The sequence below is a fragment of the Eschscholzia californica genome, unplaced genomic scaffold (assembly GCF_041429995.1).
Source record: "Eschscholzia californica isolate CP2 unplaced genomic scaffold, dmEscCali1.0.p SCAF_4, whole genome shotgun sequence".
Taxonomy (NCBI): Eukaryota; Viridiplantae; Streptophyta; class Magnoliopsida; order Ranunculales; family Papaveraceae; genus Eschscholzia; species Eschscholzia californica.
In genome coordinates, this window is record NW_028238461.1 from 53,039,371 (window position 1) to 53,062,778 (window position 23,408).

Genomic DNA, 23,408 nt, shown 5'->3' on the forward strand with positions numbered 1-23,408 from the left:
CGAACCAATAACAGATAGAACCATACTATGTGTGTTTCAGTGATGAAGATATCCATTGTGGAGGCCCCAACTTATAATATCTAGTCAAAATCTTGTTTCTTATTCCATAAGATGAGTGTTCTTGTACTGTCTAAGCTAGACTAGGTAACCAGTTTAGCTGAAAGCTGGGGGTCCATCTTATTAAAAACATGACATCAAAATTTTGTGACCCACTCTTAATTGTTCATCTGTTGCTTTTTGATGTTTTTCATTTGATGTGCCAAAGGAAAACTTTTGTGAAAAAATGGTGTTGGGAGCTAATAATGGTTCATTAATTAAATGGTGGTACTTCAAAACTTGTCGGTCTCATAAATGGAAACTCTCACAACAAACATATTAATGAGAAGAGAGGATAGAGTAGGACTCTAGGAGAACTTTGAAGGACTCACAACATAGTAAGTAGTACCACAGGCCCAGGCCTAAAGAATTCTATCTTACAACTTGAACACCAAGGCCCACTTAGAATAATAGAAACGGCCCAATTGATACATCGTCATTTGGTAAACATTACTGTTTTCCAATTACATTGTAAATCTTCATTTACTTTCATGTAGTAACTTTTTCTATTTTATTGGCTATAAAATTGTGTTTTTTCTCGGCGCCAATGTTTGTCTGATATGGAACTTAAATATCGACTCTCATTGTTTGAAATAAAAATTAGAGATGATATTATGTCCCAAAAACAATCGCAACTGAATGCCGACAGTGGGGATTCAATCATTTTCTTTTACATAAAACCAAGTTTTGTCGACATACCAAAGAGAAGTGATTCAAGCGAAGATCAATCATGTGGGTAGCCACCACCAATTGAAATACCACATGGAGGTGACTATCAAATGTCAAAATGTATCATTGAGGAGGGGTGACTATCTCCACCATTACGGCAACCATGTTCTCACTATTTATGGTATGGTGTTGTTTTATATAGCTACACCTAATGAGTCGAACCCTAGCCCCCTCGGCCCCTCAAGTCAGCCACGCATCTCATTTTCAACCAAGAGCAAAGATTTAAGGGTTATTTCACTAATGGCCCCCTACTGTGTGACCAGCTTCCTGCCTAGCCCCCTACTTTACGAGAAATGCCCATATGGCTCCCTCCCATTATAACACCGTTACTCTCTCTCTCTTCCATTTCTTTTCTCTCTCCTCCAACATGTTTTCTCTCTCTGCCACCTCGTTAAAACCTGCCAACTCATTATCTTCTCCGGGAAGGTCGCCGGCCGACCAATTTCCGGCCAGCGACCTTTAAACCTAAAAAAAAAATAAAAAAAATTTCATCTCTCCTCTCTCTCTCTAAACTCCGGCGAAGGGGGTTACCCTTCGCCGGAGGACCTTTAAGGTCTGCCGGAACAGACCTTCAGAGGTCTGCTCGAGCAGATCTCAAAGGTCTGCTCGAGCAGACCTTCCAGATCTGCTCGGGCAGACCTTAAAGGTCCTCCGGCGAAGGGTAACCCCCTTCGCCGGAGTTTAGAGAGAGAGAGGGAGGTGAAAAAAAAAACTTTTTTTAGAGAGAGAGAGAGAGGAGAGGAGAGATGACATTTTTTTTTTTTTTTTTTTTTTTAGGTTTAAAGGTCGCCGACCGGAAAATTGGTCGGCCGGCGACCTTCTCGGAGAAGATGATGAGTTGGCATGTTTTAACGAGGTGGCAGAGAGAGAAAACATGTTGGAGGAGAGAGAGAGTAACGGTGTTATAACGGGAGGGGGCCATATGGACATTTCTCGTAAGGTAGGGGGCTAGGCAGGAAGCTGGTCACAAAGTAGGGGGCCATTAGGGAAATAACCCAAGATTTAATGCACATGGCCGGCCCACCCCTTTTATCACTTTATCATCATACGGCCTATAACTAGGTTCGGATCTTTCATCAAAATGGACACACTTCCTTTCATTCTGTATCCATGTCAAATTCTACAAATATATTTTCATTTTTTACTATAGATATCATTTAAGATTGGGTACACCTAACTCGTGAAAAATTAGTTCCGTTTGTTGAAGTTAGAGAGAGAGAGAGAAATCGAGATTGAGTACATCCAACTCAAACACAGTAACTAGTTAGGGAGGTCTTCGTTATTATATTTCCATGAAAATTATTTTTGAGAGACTAGTAGGAGTACTATTTTTAAGGAGTGTGCCAATCTTTTAAATAGAGATTAATTGTGGCCTTGGGGCAAATGCTAACAAGACCCACCAATAATTAGTTAATTAATGTAAAATTAACAAACATGTTACCAATATCTTGAGAACACTAGAGATCATTAATGGATCACTAAAAATCAAACATAGAAAACTGTAAGAAGTAGTAACGGTTAAGGTTAAAAAGATGTAGAAATTTTTTACTGGATTTGTACACGTATATAGACAAGCCTAGAGAAATGAGAAATATGAAAGTTTGTATTGTTTTGTACGTTTTGTCTTTTGTTTATGTGATTGATTTTGCCTCCTCCATCATCATGTGTTTATTGTACTTCGTTTTGGGTGTTCATCCGAAAACATAATTTGGACTTTGGAGTGTGTTAATTGTTTGAAAATAAGTAGAAGTTAATTACCTATCTCACATTTTATTAGCAACTCGTTCAAATATTAAGATTTAGTATGAAATGATATGTAAATATTGCGATTTAATATGTAAAAGCGAACATTGATATGTATCTCATTCGCCCTCCCTCTCTTATATACACTTATAAATGACACTACTGACGATAAATTTAGGAGCAAACTAGAGATTTAGGACCCATGAGTCGAATCCAGGATCTCTCCGTATTTCACAGAGATACACAACCAATTAGGTCGTATACTACATATCATATCACATAGATACATACTGGCGTCAACCATTCGACAAATATGGTTCCAAATTGTGGTTTAAGGAGGTAGAATTTCCGTTTCTAACTACTTGGATTTTATTCAAAATATAGACATTTTAAAAGAAAACCTAAGAATTTGTCATTTTAGAAGTCTTTTGTTTTACGAGCTCGAAGTACATTTGATAGTTTCAATATTGTCTAACCTTGTTAATTGTATTCTTTGTGTTTTAAGCTTTTGAATCTTATAATTCCAAGAGTTTTTATAGTTTTGAAAAATTTTGAGAGAGCAAAAACAGCAACAAATCCCGGCCCAACAATTACTCCCTAGCCATCACTTTTGAACTAAGGACAGTTCAAGTCATCAACCAACTGCTCCATTCTCCTCGACCACCTCAATTTATCTCAACTAATTATATTATACTACTAATAAAAAAATAATTACCCCTTTGTCATATATGATTTAGAATCAAATTTTTGTAAATCCCCAATTTACATTTGATTACTTTAGTCAATTCACATTCTTCAATACTTTGAAGCATGACCCAGTATTTTAAATTAAAAATCAAAGAGGTCAGAGTTTAGAAGCTTCAATTTGCATAAGATAAAATCTTGCTTGCCTAAGCACCACATAGTTGTTAAAACGAGAAGAGTTGACTATTACAACTAGAAATCCATAATTAGCACATAATTAGATCGTTATCCAACTTCGCATACATATGCGAGTCATGCAGTTGCCACTTCAACTCTAATATTGTTTGTTAGTCCTCGTGAGAATAACGATTTAATATAATCATACCATGATCACTTTGCCCATAATACATTGTCTCCTCAAATGTCATATCTTGCCAAATCTTAACATAGAATTCATATTGTCAACTCTTATCATGCCAATATTATATAAACAGATAGTGATATTGTTCGCATAGTAGTTTTACGCACGCTAAAGAAAGTTTACTCTTTTAATTCTCAAATGTGATAAGATTATAAGTCAAATATATTTTTCTCTCGCGTGAAAATGTAATAGCGGAAACACTTAATAATACCTTAAATTATTGCATATCTAATCCTTATATACATGACACTTTTAGATATGAGAGAATCTCTCTCATTCCCATCTCTAACTAGAACCTCTCATTCTTTCCTGTCTTAGTATATACTACAAAATACCTTAAATTGCCCTCAATATTCCACATAATATGATCACCAATTCAAACATGAAATTTTGAATTTGAATTTCTTTTTTTGAAAAACAATATATTAGATGACTCAAATGTGAAAGTGGGTGAATGATACCATCGACAATTCAACATAGACAAAGTATGGAAATAGTTGATAGTTAACCGTGTTTATGTCCATGTGATTAAAACAGGTAGGTAATGTTTACCCATTTTACATGAGATTGGGAAAAAAATTTGTTCAAATAAATTTCCATGATGAAAAAAATCCAAGAAATGGAGAAGGGATTGAAGGTTTTAGGGGGATGACGAAGAGGACCACCAAACCTGTCAGAGTAACTTAGGGATTATGTTTTGATGGTTTGTGTGTTTAGGACCACCTCTGACTCCCGGGTCCAAGTGTACAACATTTTTATGGGTCCCATTTCAATGACACATCATCAATGCAATCCTAATATCCTATCCTATCAAATAAATCAACAACAATGTTAATCGCCCGACAAACATGATCAAAAATGGTTCGACAAGGCAAATTTTATACACAATGCACGTCCACATTTTGCTTTGTTGGGGCCATTATTTGTCTGACCAAGTAGCATGTTTCAACATCAACTCACCGCTGGATCGGAGAGAGTTCACTTCTCACTTTCTATGTGAAATATGTTGGACTGGCGATCGACAAACCATAGCGTAAAATTTGTGAGAATTCTTCATGGTGGGCCGTGAAATGTTAAGAAAATAATGTTTCTCTCTCACAAATATTAAAACTATAGTAATGGTTGTCCTGTCTTTTATTAGGTCCGAAATTATTTTAGATATATAAAAGAAAAAAGACATTTTAAATTTAGGTAAATAGATTACAAATTACACATAAATCGATATTGACATAGGGCAGTATCAATATCATTGCTACTGTAAATAGAAGCGGTTGCGTTGGGCAAAGGCTCCTGCTACCATTGGGATAGTCCCTTTCACCTTACGACGGTAACCCATCATTAAATACTGGTCTGGACCCACTAACCAGTTTTGGCCCACTTGTCTTTGATGAACCTACCAAATGATATCAGTTTCTTCACAACCGTTGGATTTGAATCTGTATTCCTTACGATCTAGATGAAGTACTCATAATCGACGGCCAAAATTCAATCAATCGAATATCACGGTTAAATTTGTCAGTAGAGTCAAAACTAGAACTAGCCACACGATGAAGACTAGATTGAGGAAGACTTTGATCCGACTCCAACGGATACATATTTGACTCGGCCGAGTTTTAGAATCACGAATCGGGTAATAACTCGGCCGAGTCGACTCGTCTCTCCCCCGTTTAAAACTCTGTAATATATGCCTGAATTGGTAAGTTCACCTGCATCAGAATCATCCGTGCATAATAGTCATGCCATGCGTGTCTGTGCTTCTTATGAATCTAGAGAGAGAAACAGATAGATCTAGAAAGAGAAACAGTTTCAGAGAAAGAGATAGATATAGAGAGAGAGAGAATTTAACCATTGATGTTAAAAAAAGACTTCTTTTTTTTTGGTTCCCTACTAGCTAGTAGTATACACAAAAAATAATACACAATTAATCAAGATGTTGATGAAAGTCAGATGAGAAACCCATCATCTCAGATTATTTGATTTCAAATCTCTGAAATCTCTAAACAAGAAGAAGAACCCTTTTCAATATCTTCTACTTCATCTGGATCTTGAAATATTGAAGAAAGAGAAGGAGAAAAAGAAGTATTAGATGTTGAAGAAGAAGAAGAAGAAGATGATGAATTAGCATTAGCAGCACAATGATCATCAGATGATGATGATGAAGCAGCAATACTAACAAGCAAATCAACAAAAGCACCAACAATAAACCCATGATTCTTCTTCCCATTTGCTTTTAAATACCAACTCAATAACTCTTCTAAACATTCCCAATCTTTTAATCCATGAGCTTCCACCATTTCTTCCATGGAATTCCTAAAATCAACATATGGGTTTTCTGATTCCATTGCTAATACTACACTTTCTTTAAATCTAAACCCATCTGATGATGATGAAACTTTAGCTTCTTCCAAGATTGAATTTGAATCAGTACCAGGTTCAAAAAACAATCTTTCTGATCTTAACCCACGAATCACCATCTCTAATGATTCTTCCCCTGATTGTTGATGATGATCTTCAGAAACAGTTGAAAAACTTGCTGATTCAGATGAGTTAGTAAACCATGACTCAGGTGTATTATTATTATTAACTAACTCATGACCACCACCCACATCAAAATAAACAGAGTTAACTGTCTTGAATATATCATCACCATTATTATTATTATTACCTCCTCTAAATGAATGGGTTTTTGGATGGTTACATGAAGGCCATTGCCATGAAGAAGTAGTAGTACTACTAGTACTAGTAGAAGAAGCAATTCCTCTGTTCTTGAAAATAGATGGAACCATATTCATTTTACCCATTCCCTTTGATGAATTTTTTTTTTCCTCTGTTTGAAATGGGTTTTTGGGAGGTGGGTAGTTTAGTTTTAAATGGTGGCTTATGAATCAATACTAGTATTCTTTTCTTGTGAGCATTGATGGAGGTCAGAGAAGAAGGGGGGGGATTTATAGAGAGAGAAACAAGTAAGGTGGGTCTTTCATGTGTGTAGTTAATTACAGATGTATAGAATTCAATGTGATCCAATGGGTGGGTCATTTAATATTTTAGTACTCTTTATTTGTTTAATACTAATAAGTTTAGTAGTAGAAGTATAATTTTATCATAAACTTTTGCATTATTTTTCAAATAACTCCCAACTTTGTGACCAACTTCCTGCCTAGTCTCATACTTTATCAAAAATACTCAGATAGTCTTTTTTTAAGTTACTGTTATAACACCGTTAACTAGTCATCACCTCTCCTCCATCTCTCCACCTCTCTCTGCCACCTCATAGTCTTCACCGGCGAAGGTCGTCGTCCGATCAATTTTCCAACCGAATCAAATATTAAAAAAAAAATTAAAAAAATTTCTCTCCTTTATTGGTCGGCCGGTTCGTCGGCGAAGACGATAAGGTGGCGAGAAGATGGGGTGGCAGAGAGAGGTGATGAGATGGAGGAGAGAGAGGTGATGACTAGTTAACGGTGTTATAACGGTAACTGAAAAAGGAAGTCATCTGAGTATATTTGATAAAGTAGGGGGCTAGGTAGGAAGCTGGTCACAAAGTTGAGAGTTATTTGGGAAATAACCCTAAACTTTTTATAAAACTCACTCAACCATAATATTTTTTTTAAATAATCAAAACTTCCCACCCCCTAAAAACTTGCTGTCCTTATCAAGATTTCTGTTTTTTTTTAATCCTTTGTGTTTTGTATTTTAGTGAGAGAAAGTATCATAAATTTTTTCATAATTCATGCCTGTGGATCTTCATGAATTTCATTTTGTTTTTACAGAGTTTGACCATATAGTACTTAGTTTTTTTTTTACTTATTTTTGGTTATTGATGATGCTATTGACACTCTGAACAACTTAATTGCCAATAATGGAAATTTTTTCCAAGAAGCAAGAAAATGAGAAATGATAATTGGATTGTGAAATTTGAGAATTAGGGTTTTTTGGTTTTGAAAACAAGATTTGGTTTGGGAGATGAGGAATGGGGCCAGAGTCACGCGGTTCCCCATGTGTTTTGTAGATGAGAGATAGAGACATGAAAGGTACTAAACTTACAAGGTCCTCTGTTTTTATTTTCTTTTACTTTTGAGTTTGGATTCTATCTTTTTTTGATTGATCCTTCTTTCTTTTTACTTGTGTTTTTTTTTTTTTAAGATTTTTGGCTTATTTGGATGGGAAAGGTTGTTCTGATCACAAAAGAGTTGCTGCCCTCCGACAGAGCATCAAGTGGATTCTTGTGTTTGTTCTTCTAGGTCTCCAAGAATATATGAACTACATAATTTTATGTTAAGGTAATACGAAATACTTGACATAAATTCATGTGACCATTCGTTATCAGTATATATACTGTATAACTTAATAACCCAAGAGTGACTATAGTGACCAAATATTGCATGAAGTTAAATATTGTTAACGAAAATGTGTGTTGTCATCTGTATTATTTGTAAACTGAAGTATCTGTAAAACAGATCTAATTTCTTGTGCGAGATATATAAGAAAGAAAATACCTTTCTAAAAGTTTGATTTGTGCCCTATGAGAGAGCTACATTCCACATGTGAATGTTGGCCATTCTCGCAAGAGTAAAACATTCTATCGAGTGGGGCTTGTTAGTTTAGTTGTTTGTATGAGTTTTTCTTTAGATAGAGTGATAGATTGACATTAACTGATCAATATAATTTTGAAAACAGAAAACACTATGAAACCCTTTCGAATAAACACATCAAGTAGTCAATCTAAGACGACTTAGTTTTCTATCCATTCTAAAGTCACACCTTAACAACCATCCTATGACATTAAGTCATTAATGTACGTATACATCAAATGAATTTAATAAACATGAAACGCACCACCGTTCAGAGAGAATTAAAAGAACTTCCTTGTGAGGAGTGCCCCACACAACTTAAACTAGTCGGACAAAATAGAGTAGGCAAGAACTAAATGTGTACATAATCTTTAGGTGTATTTTATAGGAAGAGAATCGCAATACACGTGATCACAATTAAAACCCTAGGTTCAAATTAAATGAACTAAAACCACTACAAGAACCAGATTTGACTAATACGGTCCAATTTGGGCCAGTTCAATAAAATTGAGGTTGTTATAATTTTCTTCATTAAACCACAAAATGTTAGTTACACCCACCCTTCTTTTTTTCCTGGTTAAACGTATGAGTTGTGAGCATTTTATCTACACAAGTTATCTCCTTAAAAGAAAAACCAAAAGAAGAAAGAATTAATGGAATTTGGTAATCTCAACCAACCATATATTTTAATTTTAGTGAGAGAGAGTGAGAGTATTTTATGTCTCTTTTGAGGGGTTTGTTATCCTCTTACCAGGAAGTTGGAATCAAACATATATATATATCTTTTATTTGATTCTCATTTTTTATATGAACAACCGGCAAAACAATTCACAAAAATTATTAGTTCAAGTTCAATGAAAGTACCATTTCTAGTCCATTTCGACGAATCATACATTTTTGATTAATAATAAATCTTCTTCGTTCATGCAACCGATCGATGATACTCATGTCGGAATTTAAAGATTGTGACCGTTATTCACGTATTCAAATAAATATATTTATTTTTTCTTTAGAGGATATACAGAATAAAATGCTGAAATAATCAAATTCTTGGATTGAAACAAAAAAAACAATTGGAAGTAGGGAGAGAACAAATAATGGAAATAATAGTGTGTCCCATTTGAGCTGTAAACTTAATCATTGACAATTAGTAGGAAGGCATCTTTTTCCCAAGTCTACTTAACATGTGCACATGGTACATTGACCTTACTTTATTAACTTAATTAATTACTTATTCATTTGGTTTCATTTTTTTTCTCGTTCATGAATGACTATTTTTCAGTTAATTCGTTAAAACTGAACTCAGAAGTTCTTCTATTTTAAACCACTTTTTTGATTTTGGACGAGTTGTTTTCTAGTGTCCCCTAAAACAAAATGTAATGAGAAGTGTGAGTCACATGTTAGTGGTAGAAGAAACGGTTTTAACAAGACTCACGAACCTATTTAAAACATTATCTTATGCCATTTCCGAAAGTCTGTCATGTTCTCAAAATAAGACAAATTACTTACTTTCTACACATAAGCTTCTTCCATTAGACTTCATCAAATTTTAGCTTCTTGCAAATGTCTTAATATAAAAATATACATAACAAAGAATATTACTAGGTGACTTGTTTTTAAATAATTTATTTATTTTTACTATATTTACTCAAGACAAAACTCATATCTTGATCCAAAGTCATGCATTAGTGAGCTTTACGTGCTTAAATATAAAATTTAGTCGTGTAGCTTTATCCAAAGACACAATGTACTTGCAAATAACGGATTAGATTTGTTAGAATTTAATGTTAAAATACGATGCTTACCCACCTTAATTATCTTTGTTAATCAAAAGTTTAAGGTGATTGTTAGTTGATATATGAACAAAGTTATGTTTAGGCAGAGGTTTAGTTATTAGAAAACCTCTAAAAATCTAATGGGTTGTTGTGGATTATTTCTATAAGATAATATTTGTACATGATAAATAGGATGAATACAAAGTATGAAGAAACATAGAAGCACCCATTTAGTGAAGTTTATTTACTTGGCTTTCGGTTGCGGGTACACAATTATTTTAGGATTTCCCCACCATTTTAGCAAATATTATTATTAAAATTGGAGGTCGCTGATTTTTTTGATTTTAGGCAACTTCTTTGTGGCAGGTGATGAACCATCCAGTTCCTTCCCACTCAAATCTATAGGGTTTATATGCATAAAAAAGTGTCTACTCTCTCCATCCACATTATACAAAGTAAATATTTTTTTCCCTTCGTCTGTAACTACATGGAGAACTTTTACGAAATTGACATTAGAAAAGCTATATAACAGAAATACAAAATTAGGAAGGAAAATCAACCTGCACACGCAATTATTTTTTTTGTTCAAAAGCTTCTAATTGTGGTATCCTACTAGTTTAAAATAGTTTTTTTTTTATACAAGTAGTCAAGATAATATGAGTACGAATTGAAAGAGCTCTATATATGTCATCATTAAAGACATCTTAGACCTTAAAAGACATGTACAAACCTTTAAAAACGTCCTACCGGACCTAATGTCCATTTATTCATACTTTTGCATCAACCCTGGAACCTTCTAATATTCCGACTAGGTGAACAACCCGCTTAGCAATCAAATGTCCGAGGAATACAACACTTAGAAAGTGAATCTTCGTAAAGTTGATCTCCATGAGTGTTGTCGATAATTAAGAGATCTGGCCATTGATCATTATTAGATTAGATCTGATTTATTCATTTCTAAAGAAACTGATTATGTACGAATGAAGTCATTTGCACCGTTTGGACGTTCTTTGGTTTTATATTCGAAGACTTCAAAAGACTGAGGATCCAAGGATGGCAGATCCACCGGAAATTAGTACTTATAAACAACTCTTCAGATTTCAATCATTTGTTTGTTCAAATATTACTTGCATTATACATAATATTGTGACTTGTAATCTATCTATAGATTTCAAAATTCTGATCAATAAAATTGTTTATTTCTTCACAGTTTGTTCAGAGGGCAAGTTCTCAGTCAAAAATTTAGGACTTGGGATATCTGTTAATGTAGCTCTATACTACGCCAAAGAATGCAGAATTAAGAACACCCTCCTGCAAGCTTGAAGAGCTATTTAGATTTCTTCTATTGATTATAATAAGTAGAGCATCAACTAGTGTACTCCACAGGTAAAAAGGTGATGAATACCAATCAAGAGGAAAATATATAAAAACATCCCACTAGAATAATGTAAAGTGACTTCCCCTCCCTCTTTAGAAAATGAAATAGCGACAAACGATCATTTTTTATTCGGGGGGCCGAATACCATTTGGTCTTCCAGTTTTTCTAATCGCAAAAGCCAAACACCCACTTCACATGTCAACCCTTATAAACAGTTGGTTCTAAAATATAATAAACAGTTGGTTCTAAAATAACTAAGTTGGCTGATTTATACCTCAAGTGATCAAACTTTTCAAGTTCAAACACAAATTTATACTTTTTGTCCAAGTCCAAATTAGTAGCATAGTTTTAGAATCTTGTGGACTACTAAACAATGAGAGAAGAATGTCATAGTTTGGCCTGTGATCGAGACCTTCCACTAGGAAAAAAAGATATAATAATAGCTCTCATATGTACCAATCAACCTTCAATGTTGGTCCACCAACATACCTCATGATGAAATATCAGCTCAATTCTACTTAAATATCAGCTCAATTCTACTTAAACATCAGCTCATCTCATACCAAAAACATACATATAAAGGTAACAACAACGCTATTGTGTCCAAAGTAGATGCCCAACCTCCGACAATATACAATGTGGTTAGTAATCAAACCATTCATTTTTCTGCATGCCCAATCTCAGGCCAGATGTGACCAACTACCATAGAGTTCATTTTTCTCCATGCCTGAGTCGAAGTAGATGCCAGCCTGATTTACGCCAAAACACTATGTGAACCCAGAGCATGTAGAAGGTGCCCAAGTTAGGCCAAAACGTTATGTGAATACGATTCAGAGCACGTGTAAGGTGCCTTAGTTAGGCCAGAATACTATGTGGCTAGCAAACCGAGCTCATAAAAGGTGCCGTAGTTAGGCCAGATTGCCAGAACACTGTGTGGACTAGCAATCATACAGTTCATTTTTCTACATATCTGAGCCGAAGTAGATGCTTGCCTGATTTATAGGCCATAACACTATATGACTAGCAATCAGACAGTTCATTTTTTACATAACACTATGTGACTAGCAATCGAAATATTCAATTTTCTCCATGCCCGAGTACATACAAGGCGCCCTAGTTAGGCCAAAACCACTATGTGAGTAGCTACCAGAGCATGAAGAAGGTGCCCTAGTTAGGCCAGAACACTATGTGACTAGCAACTCTCTCTCTCTCTCTCTCTCTCTCTCTGCAATTCACCATCACCCACTCTCCATGTTGGGTTTCAGCTAGGTCTAATTGATATTACCAATTGATCACCACCCAAATTGAATACCCTTCGATTACTATCAAAGCTATTTAAAAAAATGAATTGGAAATTGCAATGAAGAAGTTTCATAATTAACTTAGAATTAAGCTAGAATTGACTGTACATCAACTAAACCCACATACAGAATATCAAGATGAAAATTAGAATGAGAAACTCACAGAGATGAAGTAAAGTTTAACTAATTCTGTTGATTCAGTAAGGGTTTCATTCAGATGATTCCAACCCATAAAGAACTCCGGCGAGTTTCTCCGGTAAATCTTTACCAAAGTAATTTTCTTTGATTTTCTGAAAAGCATCCCATGTTAACAAGCTATCTGAACCGGCTTGATGACATTTTCCGACCGCCCGATCCACTCCTAATGACATAGCTACCCGGTCCAACCCGCCGTAAAGACTCTCACAGAACCTCATCAAATGTTTCACATCATAAACTTTTGTTCCAAAGAAAACCCTAAGAAGATTCAGAAACTCACCGATCTCGTTCGGTAATTTCCGATTCGTTAAGATCTTGACCAGGTAACCGAAATCATAAGCACTATGAAACGTTACCCAACTCACCGACTCATTACAAACGAGTCCAGAAGACATTACTAACTCAGCAAATCTCAACGAGTCAATTCCTTCTTCTTTGTTTCTGATGAAATCGATTCCTTGTTCTTTCAACAATACGATTGAATCTGGTGCGTGCAAATCTTTTTTGACATCGAAATCACTCAAATTGAATTCCCAAATGAACTGATTTTCTGTACCTAGATCTGGAAGATTTCCTTCTGAATCAGTAATTGTTAAACCAACTTGAATGAGTTTCAGACAATCTACGTTCATCTTGAGAATCTTGTAATGATCGGAAGGTTTCCGATGACGATTATAAAGTTTGTCTATGTCACCGACGTCGGCCCGGTAAACGATTCCAGGAAACTCAGTATCCATGGAAACGAAAGGGAATCGATCGATCACCTTTTGGATCAAATCGATTTCGTAAGCAAGATTATGAGACCAAACTCCTCTCACCACAACATGTTCCCGATTCGAGTTTTTCTTGGGCATGATGGTACTTAGTTATTATTATTAGGGTTTCTGTGTTTTTCTCTGAGAAGATCAATCAATTTTTCGAAGACTCTGGACTGGAAATTTATGAAATTAGGGTTATAGAATAACATCGAAAGATCGAATGATCTTTTTTTTTTTTTGGGTTTCTAGGGTTCGTGGAGCCGTGGAGGAGAAGAGAGCGGTGGTTTTTATAAAAGAGTAAAGTTTAGTGCTTTATTTTTTGGTGTGAAAAGTGGAGAATTGAGAAGAGGTAGAAGATGTGGGGTCATTCAATCCGACGGCTAAAATAATTTCAACGGTTCCATTGACCTTTATTACTTTGTTGACTGCTCTAAGACTTTGTTTGACAAATTGTGAAATGACCTGATTTTAGGTGAGGATGTATTAAGGAGGTCAAGTGTCTTGTGAGCAAAACAAAATTATTCTGAGTACAAAATTATAAATAGAATTCGTAAAAGTTGTACGCCTTTGTTTGATGAATTGTGAAATGGACATACATTTTATGTATGATCAGATTTCAGATGAAGATGCACTAAGGAGTAAGGAGGTCAAGTGTTCTTGTGAAAAAAAAAATCCCAGTACAAAATTCTTAATAAAGCTTGTAACAGTTGTACGCCTTTGTTTGACATATTGCGAAATGGACATACGTTTTATGTATGACCCGATTTTAGGTGAGGATGCACTAAGGAGGTCAAGTGTCTTGTGAAAAAAAAATTCCCAATACAAAATTCTAAATAGAATTTGTAACAGTTGTACGCCTTTGTTTGACAAATTGTGAAATGGACATACGTTTTATGTATGACCCGATTTTAGGCGAGGATGTATTAAGGAGGCCAAGTGTCTTGCGAAAAAAAATTTATTCCAGTAAAAAATTGTAAATAAAATTTGTAACAGTTGTACGCCTTTGTTTGACATATTGCGAAATGGACATACGTTTTATGTATGACCCGATTTCAGGTGAGGATGTACTAAGGAGGTCAAGTGTGTTGTGAAAAATTATCCCAGTACAAAATTCTAAATAGAAATTGTAACAGTTGTGCGCATTTGTTTGACAAATTGTGAAATAGACATACGATTTTATGTTTTCATCCGATGTTAGGTGAGGATGTACCAAGGTCGAGTGTCTTGTCAAAAGAAATTCTGAGAGTACAAAATCTGTGATTGGTGTACGCATTTATTTGACAAATTGTTATATGGACATATGTTTTATGTTTGACCTAGTTTCATGTGAGGATATTTGAAAGTCAAGTTTTTAGGTTAATTTTGTTTTGGCTCTCAATTTGTGACCAACTCACCATTTTGACCCCCACAAGTGTTCGTTTACCCCCATTGAATCCGACAGTTCGTTTTGGCACCAATTTTTTTCATAACTTGCCTATTTTGTCCTTAATGCTATGCAATTTTTTTTCTTATTTTTTTTTTGATTCCTTCTTTTATTTTTTGTTATTTTTTTACTTTCTCTCTCTCTCTACAATTAAACTCAACAAGATTTGGCCATGTCTTGTTAAATAAATCCATCTTCTTCAACTCGTTCAATTCCTTGTGCATATTTTGAAAACATCAAACTAAAAAATCATCTTGTTAGAAGAGACAAATTAAGGCACTAGTAATGAAACAAATTAATGGTGTGTTTGGTTGCAGGATTCCTAAGTAGGATTCCTATCAAAAGTGGGATTTGGTAGGAATCATGAATCTTTGGTCTGTTTGGTTACCAAGAATCCTAGGACTCTTGAATCCTAAGGATTCCTAATTCCAAAATTTGTATTTGACCAAAATCCCACCCTACCCCCTAGGATTTGCTAGGATTTTGGATTAATGAACCTAAATTTCAAACTTAAAATCAACAAAAAAATATTTCGTTCTACAAAATCATATTTTTTTTTCAAAATCATTATTTTTTTCAAAAATCATATTTTTTCTAAAGACGTTTAAAAATACTCAAATAATAATAAATCATAGGATTCTTAGTTGCCAAACAAGCCAAAAAATATTGCTTGGATTCATGAATCCGTGGAATCATGAATCCCAAGGACTCATGAATCCGCAGATTCATAATTCCGCCATCCAAACACACCATAAGGTTTTTCCGACTGTACTATTTAATTTCTTCTTCTAATCACTACTTACAACCCAAAACGCCCATATTTTTGACACCAACAACAATTGATTCGTTGTTCTTCTTTTTCATTTGCCATCACCAGAAACTTCTTCTCTCAAGCAAATTCAATATGATCTTAAAACTTATTGGATAACTCTAATCAAAGAAATCAACCGGGAGTAGAAAAAGTCATTGCAAAACCAACCTTTTTTGTTACTTCATTCTGTGGTAGTTTTGTTTTTTTGATGAAGCGTTCTGTGGGAGTTACGTAGTATTGGAATTTAGAGAGAGAGAGATGAGGTTGTGTGGGTTGTGAGAGATCGACACATCAACATGAAATCTCTAAGGGAAAAATAGGAAACTATCAACCATAACCTTCTCTAATAATCGATCTAGAAGATGGCAGTGGTGGGTGAAGATGATGATGGTGGATGAAGATGGTGACAAAAAAGAAGAGAGTCAAAGAAATTAATGGTTGGTGAAAAATGAGAGGAAAAAAAAGTAGAAGAAAAGAAAATAAAAAGAAAAATATATTCACAGAAATGCTACAAGGGAAGAATCGAAATGTTTGACAAAAGTTGGGGGCCAAAACGAACTGTTGGATACAATTAATGTCCAAAACTAACTCTGCCTGACACTTCCGAGGGTCAAAACGGTGAGTTGATCACAAATTGGGGGCCAAAACAGAATTAATACTTTCTTTTTATTGGAATCATAATTTTGACTAGAGATTTTAAGTTTTGTCAAATTTTTCGAGACAAAAAAAATTCATCTCCTCCCTCATTTCCCCATTTGTGATCATCGGTTGCCCGACCATTACTATCCATGCCAATCACCATCATTTCTTTCCCCTCCTCTCTCTCTCTCTCTCTCTTCCTTCCCTCTATCTCGCAAAGAAAAAATTCCTTTGGTCGGAACACCGGCTAGTTTTTTGGGGTAACCCCCTAACCAGTACGCGATCATACATGAGAATTTCTCTCCAAAATTAGTCAGCATTCCGACAAAAGACACCTTTCCCTTCACTGAAATAGTTAGAGAGTAGGAAAGAGAGACGAGAGAAATGGTGGTGGTTGTTGTGATGGTTAGAAAAGGAGAGAGAAAGATCTGAAGGAAATATATTAAAGATCGCTAACAATGACAATTTACCAACGACTACTGACGTGGAGAAGAAATGGTGGTAGGAGATATGAGAGATACAAAAGAATAATAAAAAAATCAAAGAAATCAGGATGTATTATTTCCATTTATTTCCCATTCATTAACTTTATTGGGAAGTTTTATAAGGTCTCCCCAATTTTGTTAAAAGGCCTCCCCATGAACCATTTCACTTTATAAATTATCATTGAAGGGGGACCTTTTAACAAAAATGAGGGGCCCTATAAAATCTCCCAACTTTATTTTCTTTTACAATCAAGATTTTTTCTCTTCACTATTTAAGATCTTCTATATCTTTGAAGTTCTACATAAATAGATGGATCAAAAGGAAATCATGACCGGACATTTTAGAACCAAGAGGTCCTCTCTAATTTTCCGACCATGATATGGAACTATTATGTTATAAAAGTAACAATCATAGACTCTCCCATCATATTCTCACCTGTTTTTCAGAAAAGTTGTTTTTCATTCTAAAATGTTAAAACTCGTAATACTCTATCTATTCCTCATTTTTTTTTCGAAGGATGGAATCGCATTGACATGGTATTTTCATTTTGGTGCAAAGTCAATAGGTTTATTAACATGGTTGGTACTAGGGAGCAAATCTAACTTGTTTTGGGGCTGTTAAAGAAAATCTCAACCTCAGAGCGCGAAGTATTATATCTGTTTGATAATTCTAACGGAAGTTCAAGAAGTAAAAGCACGAAGGAGTAAGAGAAAGAAACAGGCCAAAGAGATTGATAACAAGTATAATTCGAGATTAATACTCAATAAGTCACCATCGGCGAATTTCATCCTTCAATTTCCAATGAGTTTGTTGTGACGAAACGATAAACAAAATAGTCATACCAAAGATAAAACAGAGAAAACGGTAAATTGGCGTGGGTCCTTTTTAGCTTTCTCAGAACCCAATACAACGCTTTTGAAGTACACGATATTGTATGTGTTTTCTTATGTTTATATTGTCAACTAAAAGTATGTACCTTCAGGAGGCTGAACTAGCTTCCTGTTATGTGAAGTTGCCATTTCCTTCTTCAGCTGAATCAGTATATCTTCCATTGTGTAATCTCTCTGCCAATTTGCTAGCATTCCAAACTTCTTAGGCTCCACCTGTACGCAATTAGATGGTATCAAACTTCCAAGTAAGAGATCAAGTCGAAGATTAGGTTGCAGATGCCAGATGATCAGTGTTCGCTTTTCATAACGAAAAAAGATGGAGCCGTTTGACTAACAAAGGGCATGCATTTTATATATATAAAACAGACTTCACCAACTAAAGAATTTATATCATTAGTTAAAACAGAAGGGTTAGTGATTTTACCACTCCCGTCTCATGGTTGACGCTAGTCATGTTAATCCGTGAGTAGAAACGAACACTTGGAGGCTTCTCGGGATAGTCTTTGTCGCAGAATAGCTTCAACTGATAAATTCGACCTTCGTGCACAGACTGAAACCAATATGAGTTTGTAAGTTATCCGTGTCAGATACTAACTATGAGAATCGAAAGAGCTCATTAAGCTTTCAACTTCCACCATTGCAAATATATCAAGCTTGCCTCAGGCCTTACAAGTACTAATCCTCATTTGACTCTTTCTAAATGCCTAATATAACTATGGCAAAGCCATAACAAGTGTAACTTAAAATTAAGAATTCCAAGGATGACAAAACTATCATAATAGTATAATACCTCATATATTTCGAATGTCTATTAAGGGTATTGAATATTCTGTATAGGACAATGTTAAGATTTCCTAATCTGTATTCTAGGCCATACGAGTTCCAAACAAGATGATAAACAAACTTAGGAAAAACAGTAACTGATAGGCACAAAATTTTGGAATGTCTTCTCTTGTGATCACCCTGCACTAAAGTAAGGTAGACAGATAAACATAAAGACAAGATACAAAACAGGAAAAATGATCGAAGTAGAAGTAAAAGAATAACAAGAAACAACCGGAGAAAAGTAGTTTGTAATTTAGAGTACTAAAGATACAAGGGGATTACGTTGTGAGGGCCAATTATAGTACCGGTCCAAGACCGCATATAAATGTCATCTCCATCATCCATTCCGTAACTAACTGTGCCATCTCCTATACCCTTCTCCCCACGTTCAAGTTCCTCTAGCAACCTGAAATTTCTTGGAACTACAAAGAAACAACCACGAATATTAAAGTAGTTTTGGTAAAGGTTCCCAAAATATTGCTGAGGATTCTATATAGTTGGTAATCATTCAAAAGAGATACTGGATTTCTCAGTGAATCAACTTTCAGCTTCTACTTCTTAAACAATTAAGCCGTTTTCACGAAGGAGATGCATAACACAACTATAATGCATTAAGATGATAAATTGCTCGCTAGAAACAGGCACTCTAGTACTTTATTTTGGATACCGTTTGATCTCATCTTTGTAGAGAGTTAGAGACTAAACTATTTTCAGTGGAGAACAATGATAAGTGACCCATAAAATTAGAAGGATATACTGTGCATACAGGCGCAACCCATTTCCTACTAACTGATGTAACAACCGGTTATAATGTGCATCATAAAGTTTGAAGGTTCTATAAGAATCATCAAGGATACAAATGAAACTAGAAAGACAAACAATTCGAACTGAGTCCACATCGAAGGTCCAAAGGTACTCATTAGGTAGTATGGGTTGTGAAACAGATAGAAGCGTTATAACTATTAAGATGGTTGGGGATGGTTCTAAACATCATTGATGGAACCAACTAGAAGATGAGAAATAGGATATCAGAAAGGCATATGGAGATAGTGAAGAAAAATATAAAAGAACATGCTTCATTACCCATGATTAGGCCAACATGCAGCAAAGTGTAAATAGAATCCATGCATCTACTGTTAAGTAGTTAAGTTTTAACTGCTAAGGTGAGAAGACTTTCAGATTAGAATGATTGGGTACTTGTCTTGAGAAAATACACTTTAGAAGCAAAAGGAAACTACACAGTCATTCTAACATCTATACAGAATGGAAAAGTTTAAAGGTTCTCTTATCCAGCAAAACCCGACGAAGCATAATTATCATCAAGTTGCACTCCAAAAAATGAAAGAATTTGAAGATGTGCCCTTTTTCTCTTCGTTCGCAACTATATGGAAGTCTACTGGCTCTTAAGCTATATAACATGGAAAGGCGGTGTGAGTAACCGTACCCCGAACTGGTAAATCGAACGCGAAGAGTGTACAAAGACCACAACAGAGAGTGGTCCTACTGCGAATATTTATTGTCCTAGTTATTAGGTCCATTATTTTGGTTAACAGTGAAGTCGTTAACATAGTGGTTGTTATGGCCCCAACACAACTGTGTGCAAGTACACGCAAGATGTAACAATATACCCATTGAAATAACTACAAATGTCCTGTCGTCCATGTTAATTAGAGCTTATATGGGAGGCAGATCATTCGTAATTTCGACTACATCTGACTGACCGTTCTTAAGAGAGTTCTCAAATCTGAAGAGTTTAAGATGGGAATCTACAACCTGTAGATGATGCGACGAATGGAAACAATCCTACTTTTCAACCGTAACCCTAATATTTGCAGAAACACACAAAGTTTTACAATCCCACTTCACAATTATTGGTGGATAACCAGATAAGTCTAAGTGAGGTGAAAAGAACTAAAACTAAATTACAAATTTTCTATGGGTGTAAAATAAAAAAAGACCATAAAAGAAAAAGAATCCAAACATCAAAACCTAGATACAATTAAGAAATCAACAAGATTCAAGGCACAAGAGCTGAAACAAAATGAATACCCATGAAAAGCTTTAGACCTTTACTAGCAAAACACACAAACATTTCAATCATAAGCAGAATCAGCAACAACAAAACCAAACCCATGAAATCCAACATAAAATTACGCCTACCCATTTCAATTTATACAATATACATGCATAAAACCCATAGAATTAATAGAATCAATTAGCAGATTGGATCAAGATTAAAAAAAAAAAAAAAAAAAAAAACAATATAGATGATGAACTAAAAGCAGGACAGAGTCGTCTCACCAACTATACTCGATCCTCCTGAGCCAATGGTCATCGATGATACAAATTTTCTTCACTTGGCACTGAGATCTGAATGAGTTTTGCTATGTTATTTAGGGTAACAGAAGAATTTTTGTGAAAGAGGGGAAAACAACTAATAGTAGAAAAAGCAGGGTTGAGTGATGCCTTAAAAAGGTTAGAGGGAATAAAGTTTTATTTTCATTTGGGTCCCGCAGGATAGAATCAATTATCTTACTACCCCTCAGTTGATGCTTATATATTATTTATTTCCCGTTTAACCCTTAAAGTGTAACCAGCTTCCCGCGTGACTCCTTAAATTTGCATAAATATCGGGGTGGCCTCCATTAATACTCGACTCAGCTTATTTGATTTCAAATATCCGTAATCCATTTGAAATTTCAAAGATATTATATATATATACTTCTCAAGTTATTGTATTTTCATATCAGATAAATTCTTTGAACATAGTTTTGTTCGATAAGTTTTATCAATATATAGAATATCAGATATTTTGTGTCAAGACCTTAGAACAACATTAAAACACTAAGTGTCGATATGCCATTGACATTTTAAATCTTAATATCATTTGGAGAGTATAATGGTTAACACATTAATATTCACATGCTCGGGTTTGAAATTGATGTGAAGATATTTTTTTCTAAAAAAGTGGGGATCTTGTGATATGTAACATTCTTATTTCTCGTACAAATCTACTAGTTTTTCATTGTTTTGTTGTGTCCGTCCCACAGACTGTGCAAAAGAATCAACTCTGCAGGGGTCTTACTGTGATAGTCTCACATCGTTCACGAGAGTGTCCAGAGCCTAGACTATAGGTGTACGCTAGCGCTTATTAAGTGTCGAGGCCTTTCGGGGGGTTCTTAGAGCCTTCACCAAGAACAAAACTCTGTACCTATGCGTGGTGGCAAAAGCGGAGACAATATCGACAAAGCTTCGCCAAAAACAGATCCATGTACCTGGGCGGGCACTTCCTAAGCCTTAGGAGTTGTCGACATTGTCCCCGCTTTTGCCACCACATACAGATACGGGGTTTTGTTCTTGGTGAAGGCTCTAGGAGTCTCCCAAAAATCCTCGACACTTACTAAACGTTAACGTACACTTATAACCCACACACCCTGGACATTCCCGCGAGCGATGCGGGACTATGACACTTACTCTTAGTGGTTCGCTAGGCCTTTCCTATTGACCAAACAAATAGGTGTAGACCTTTGTTCTTAATGAATCCAATAAAATATGTATAGTCTATGACTGGACAAAACTAATGAAGAATAGGCCAATCAGCATAAATGAAACACATATTCCATCCTATTCATTATATTATTATATAAAGTTGGGTACGGCTCAATGGCTCATATTGTATCATTATTATAAAGTACTACAAAATATGCATGCAGGAAACCAGAGAGAGATCATCAATAATTCTAATTAATCTTTGCTTTCTTCTTCTTGTTGTTGGTTTTGTCTTTGGGATCGAAACTAAGAACCAATTCAGAGCCCTTGCATTTAGGGCACTCTGCTTTTTCCTCCACTGCAAAGTACTTGGAACACCTGGGGCACAACGCCATTGCTAGCTTCTTATCATGCCCTGTCCATTCACTACCATCCCCGTTCTCCTTTGGTATCACGCTTGAACTTTCAAATAAGGATTGTTTCCTCCCACGTTTCAGTGACGACGTTTTGGCTTCTCTTTTAGACGGATTAACAGTTTCATCTTCGATATTAGGTGGTGGTAGGTTTAAGTCTAACGTATGAGTTTCGACGCTTGGTGGTGGTAAGTTTAAATTTAACTTGTTCTCCTCGAACACCTTCTCATAGGAGACTTCACCTGACTATGATCAATCAAAAACAGATTTTAAATGTCGAATTGAAAGGCCAATTGAAATTCGAAAGTATTAAGATAACAAAGAGAAAATTATTTTTAACTACAATTAAAGATTAAAGTTCTTTCTTCAAAAGAAGCTAATCAGAACAGAAGAATATACGTACCTGTATGATATCAAATTTTATTGGGGCAACCCCATAAAAATTGACTTACAAAGAAAGAGTAAATTCTAATGCCTAGATGATCTAGGGAAATGATATTATTGTTAATACCGTCATACCCACACAAACACCAAAGGCAAGCTAGAATAAAAAAATGTACCTATTACATACAGACAAGGCTACAATTTGAAGATCCGATAAATCTCTAAAATACTAATTTTGAAACCATATTAAAACCTATGGGGCCTTAATATTGCCGTCTAGAAAAAAGATTGACTTTACAAGAATATGTAAACATTGTACCTTTAAGTCGAGGACCCTTTGATAACCAAAGGGGACAAAGGGAGCTTCCAACTCGACAGGAGATCGAAGGAGTTC

The 23,408-nt window shown here is 35.2% G+C and overlaps 2 protein-coding genes and 1 pseudogene across 3 annotated transcripts; all 3 read right to left on the reverse strand.

Annotated features, from left to right (window-relative positions):
- Nucleotides 1-5,499: 5,499 nt before the first annotated feature.
- Nucleotides 5,500-6,679, reverse strand: OFP13 (ovate family protein 13). Its single transcript, XM_086636092.1, has one exon. The coding sequence runs from the start codon at nt 6,472-6,474 to the stop codon at nt 5,653-5,655; it is 822 nt and encodes a 273-aa protein (XP_086492218.1). The 5' UTR covers nt 6,475-6,679; the 3' UTR covers nt 5,500-5,652.
- A 6,087-nt stretch (nt 6,680-12,766) lies between these two features.
- Nucleotides 12,767-13,883, reverse strand: LOC147546065 (putative CCR4-associated factor 1 homolog 11 pseudogene; annotated as a pseudogene). The gene has a single exon (XR_015223616.1). The product of XR_015223616.1 is annotated as a putative CCR4-associated factor 1 homolog 11 pseudogene (transcript).
- Nucleotides 13,884-17,743: 3,860 nt separating this feature from the next.
- LOC147546066 (ubiquitin-conjugating enzyme E2 variant 1D-like) lies at nt 17,744-21,253 on the reverse strand. The gene is made up of 4 exons (XM_086636361.1): nt 21,030-21,253; nt 19,011-19,150; nt 18,328-18,453; nt 17,744-18,116 (listed from the first exon to the last, which is right to left on the reverse strand). The coding sequence occupies exons 1-4, from the start codon at nt 21,061-21,063 to the stop codon at nt 17,976-17,978; spliced, it is 441 nt and encodes a 146-aa protein (XP_086492487.1). The 5' UTR covers nt 21,064-21,253; the 3' UTR covers nt 17,744-17,975.
- Nucleotides 21,254-23,408: the final 2,155 nt, after the last annotated feature.

Coding starts and splice junctions, on each gene's coding strand:
- LOC147546066 (XM_086636361.1), bottom strand. CDS start 21,063: ATGACCATTGGCTCAGGAGGATCGAGTATAGTTG. Junction 19,151..21,029: donor AGGAGGATCGAGTATAGTTG/GTGAGACGACTC, acceptor GTTTCTTTGTAG/TTCCAAGAAATTTCAGGTTG. Junction 18,454..19,010: donor CTATAATTGGCCCTCACAAC/GTAATCCCCTTG, acceptor TATTGGTTTCAG/TCTGTGCACGAAGGTCGAAT.
- OFP13 (XM_086636092.1), bottom strand. CDS start 6,474: ATGGGTAAAATGAATATGGTTCCATCTATTTTCAAGAACAGAGGAATT.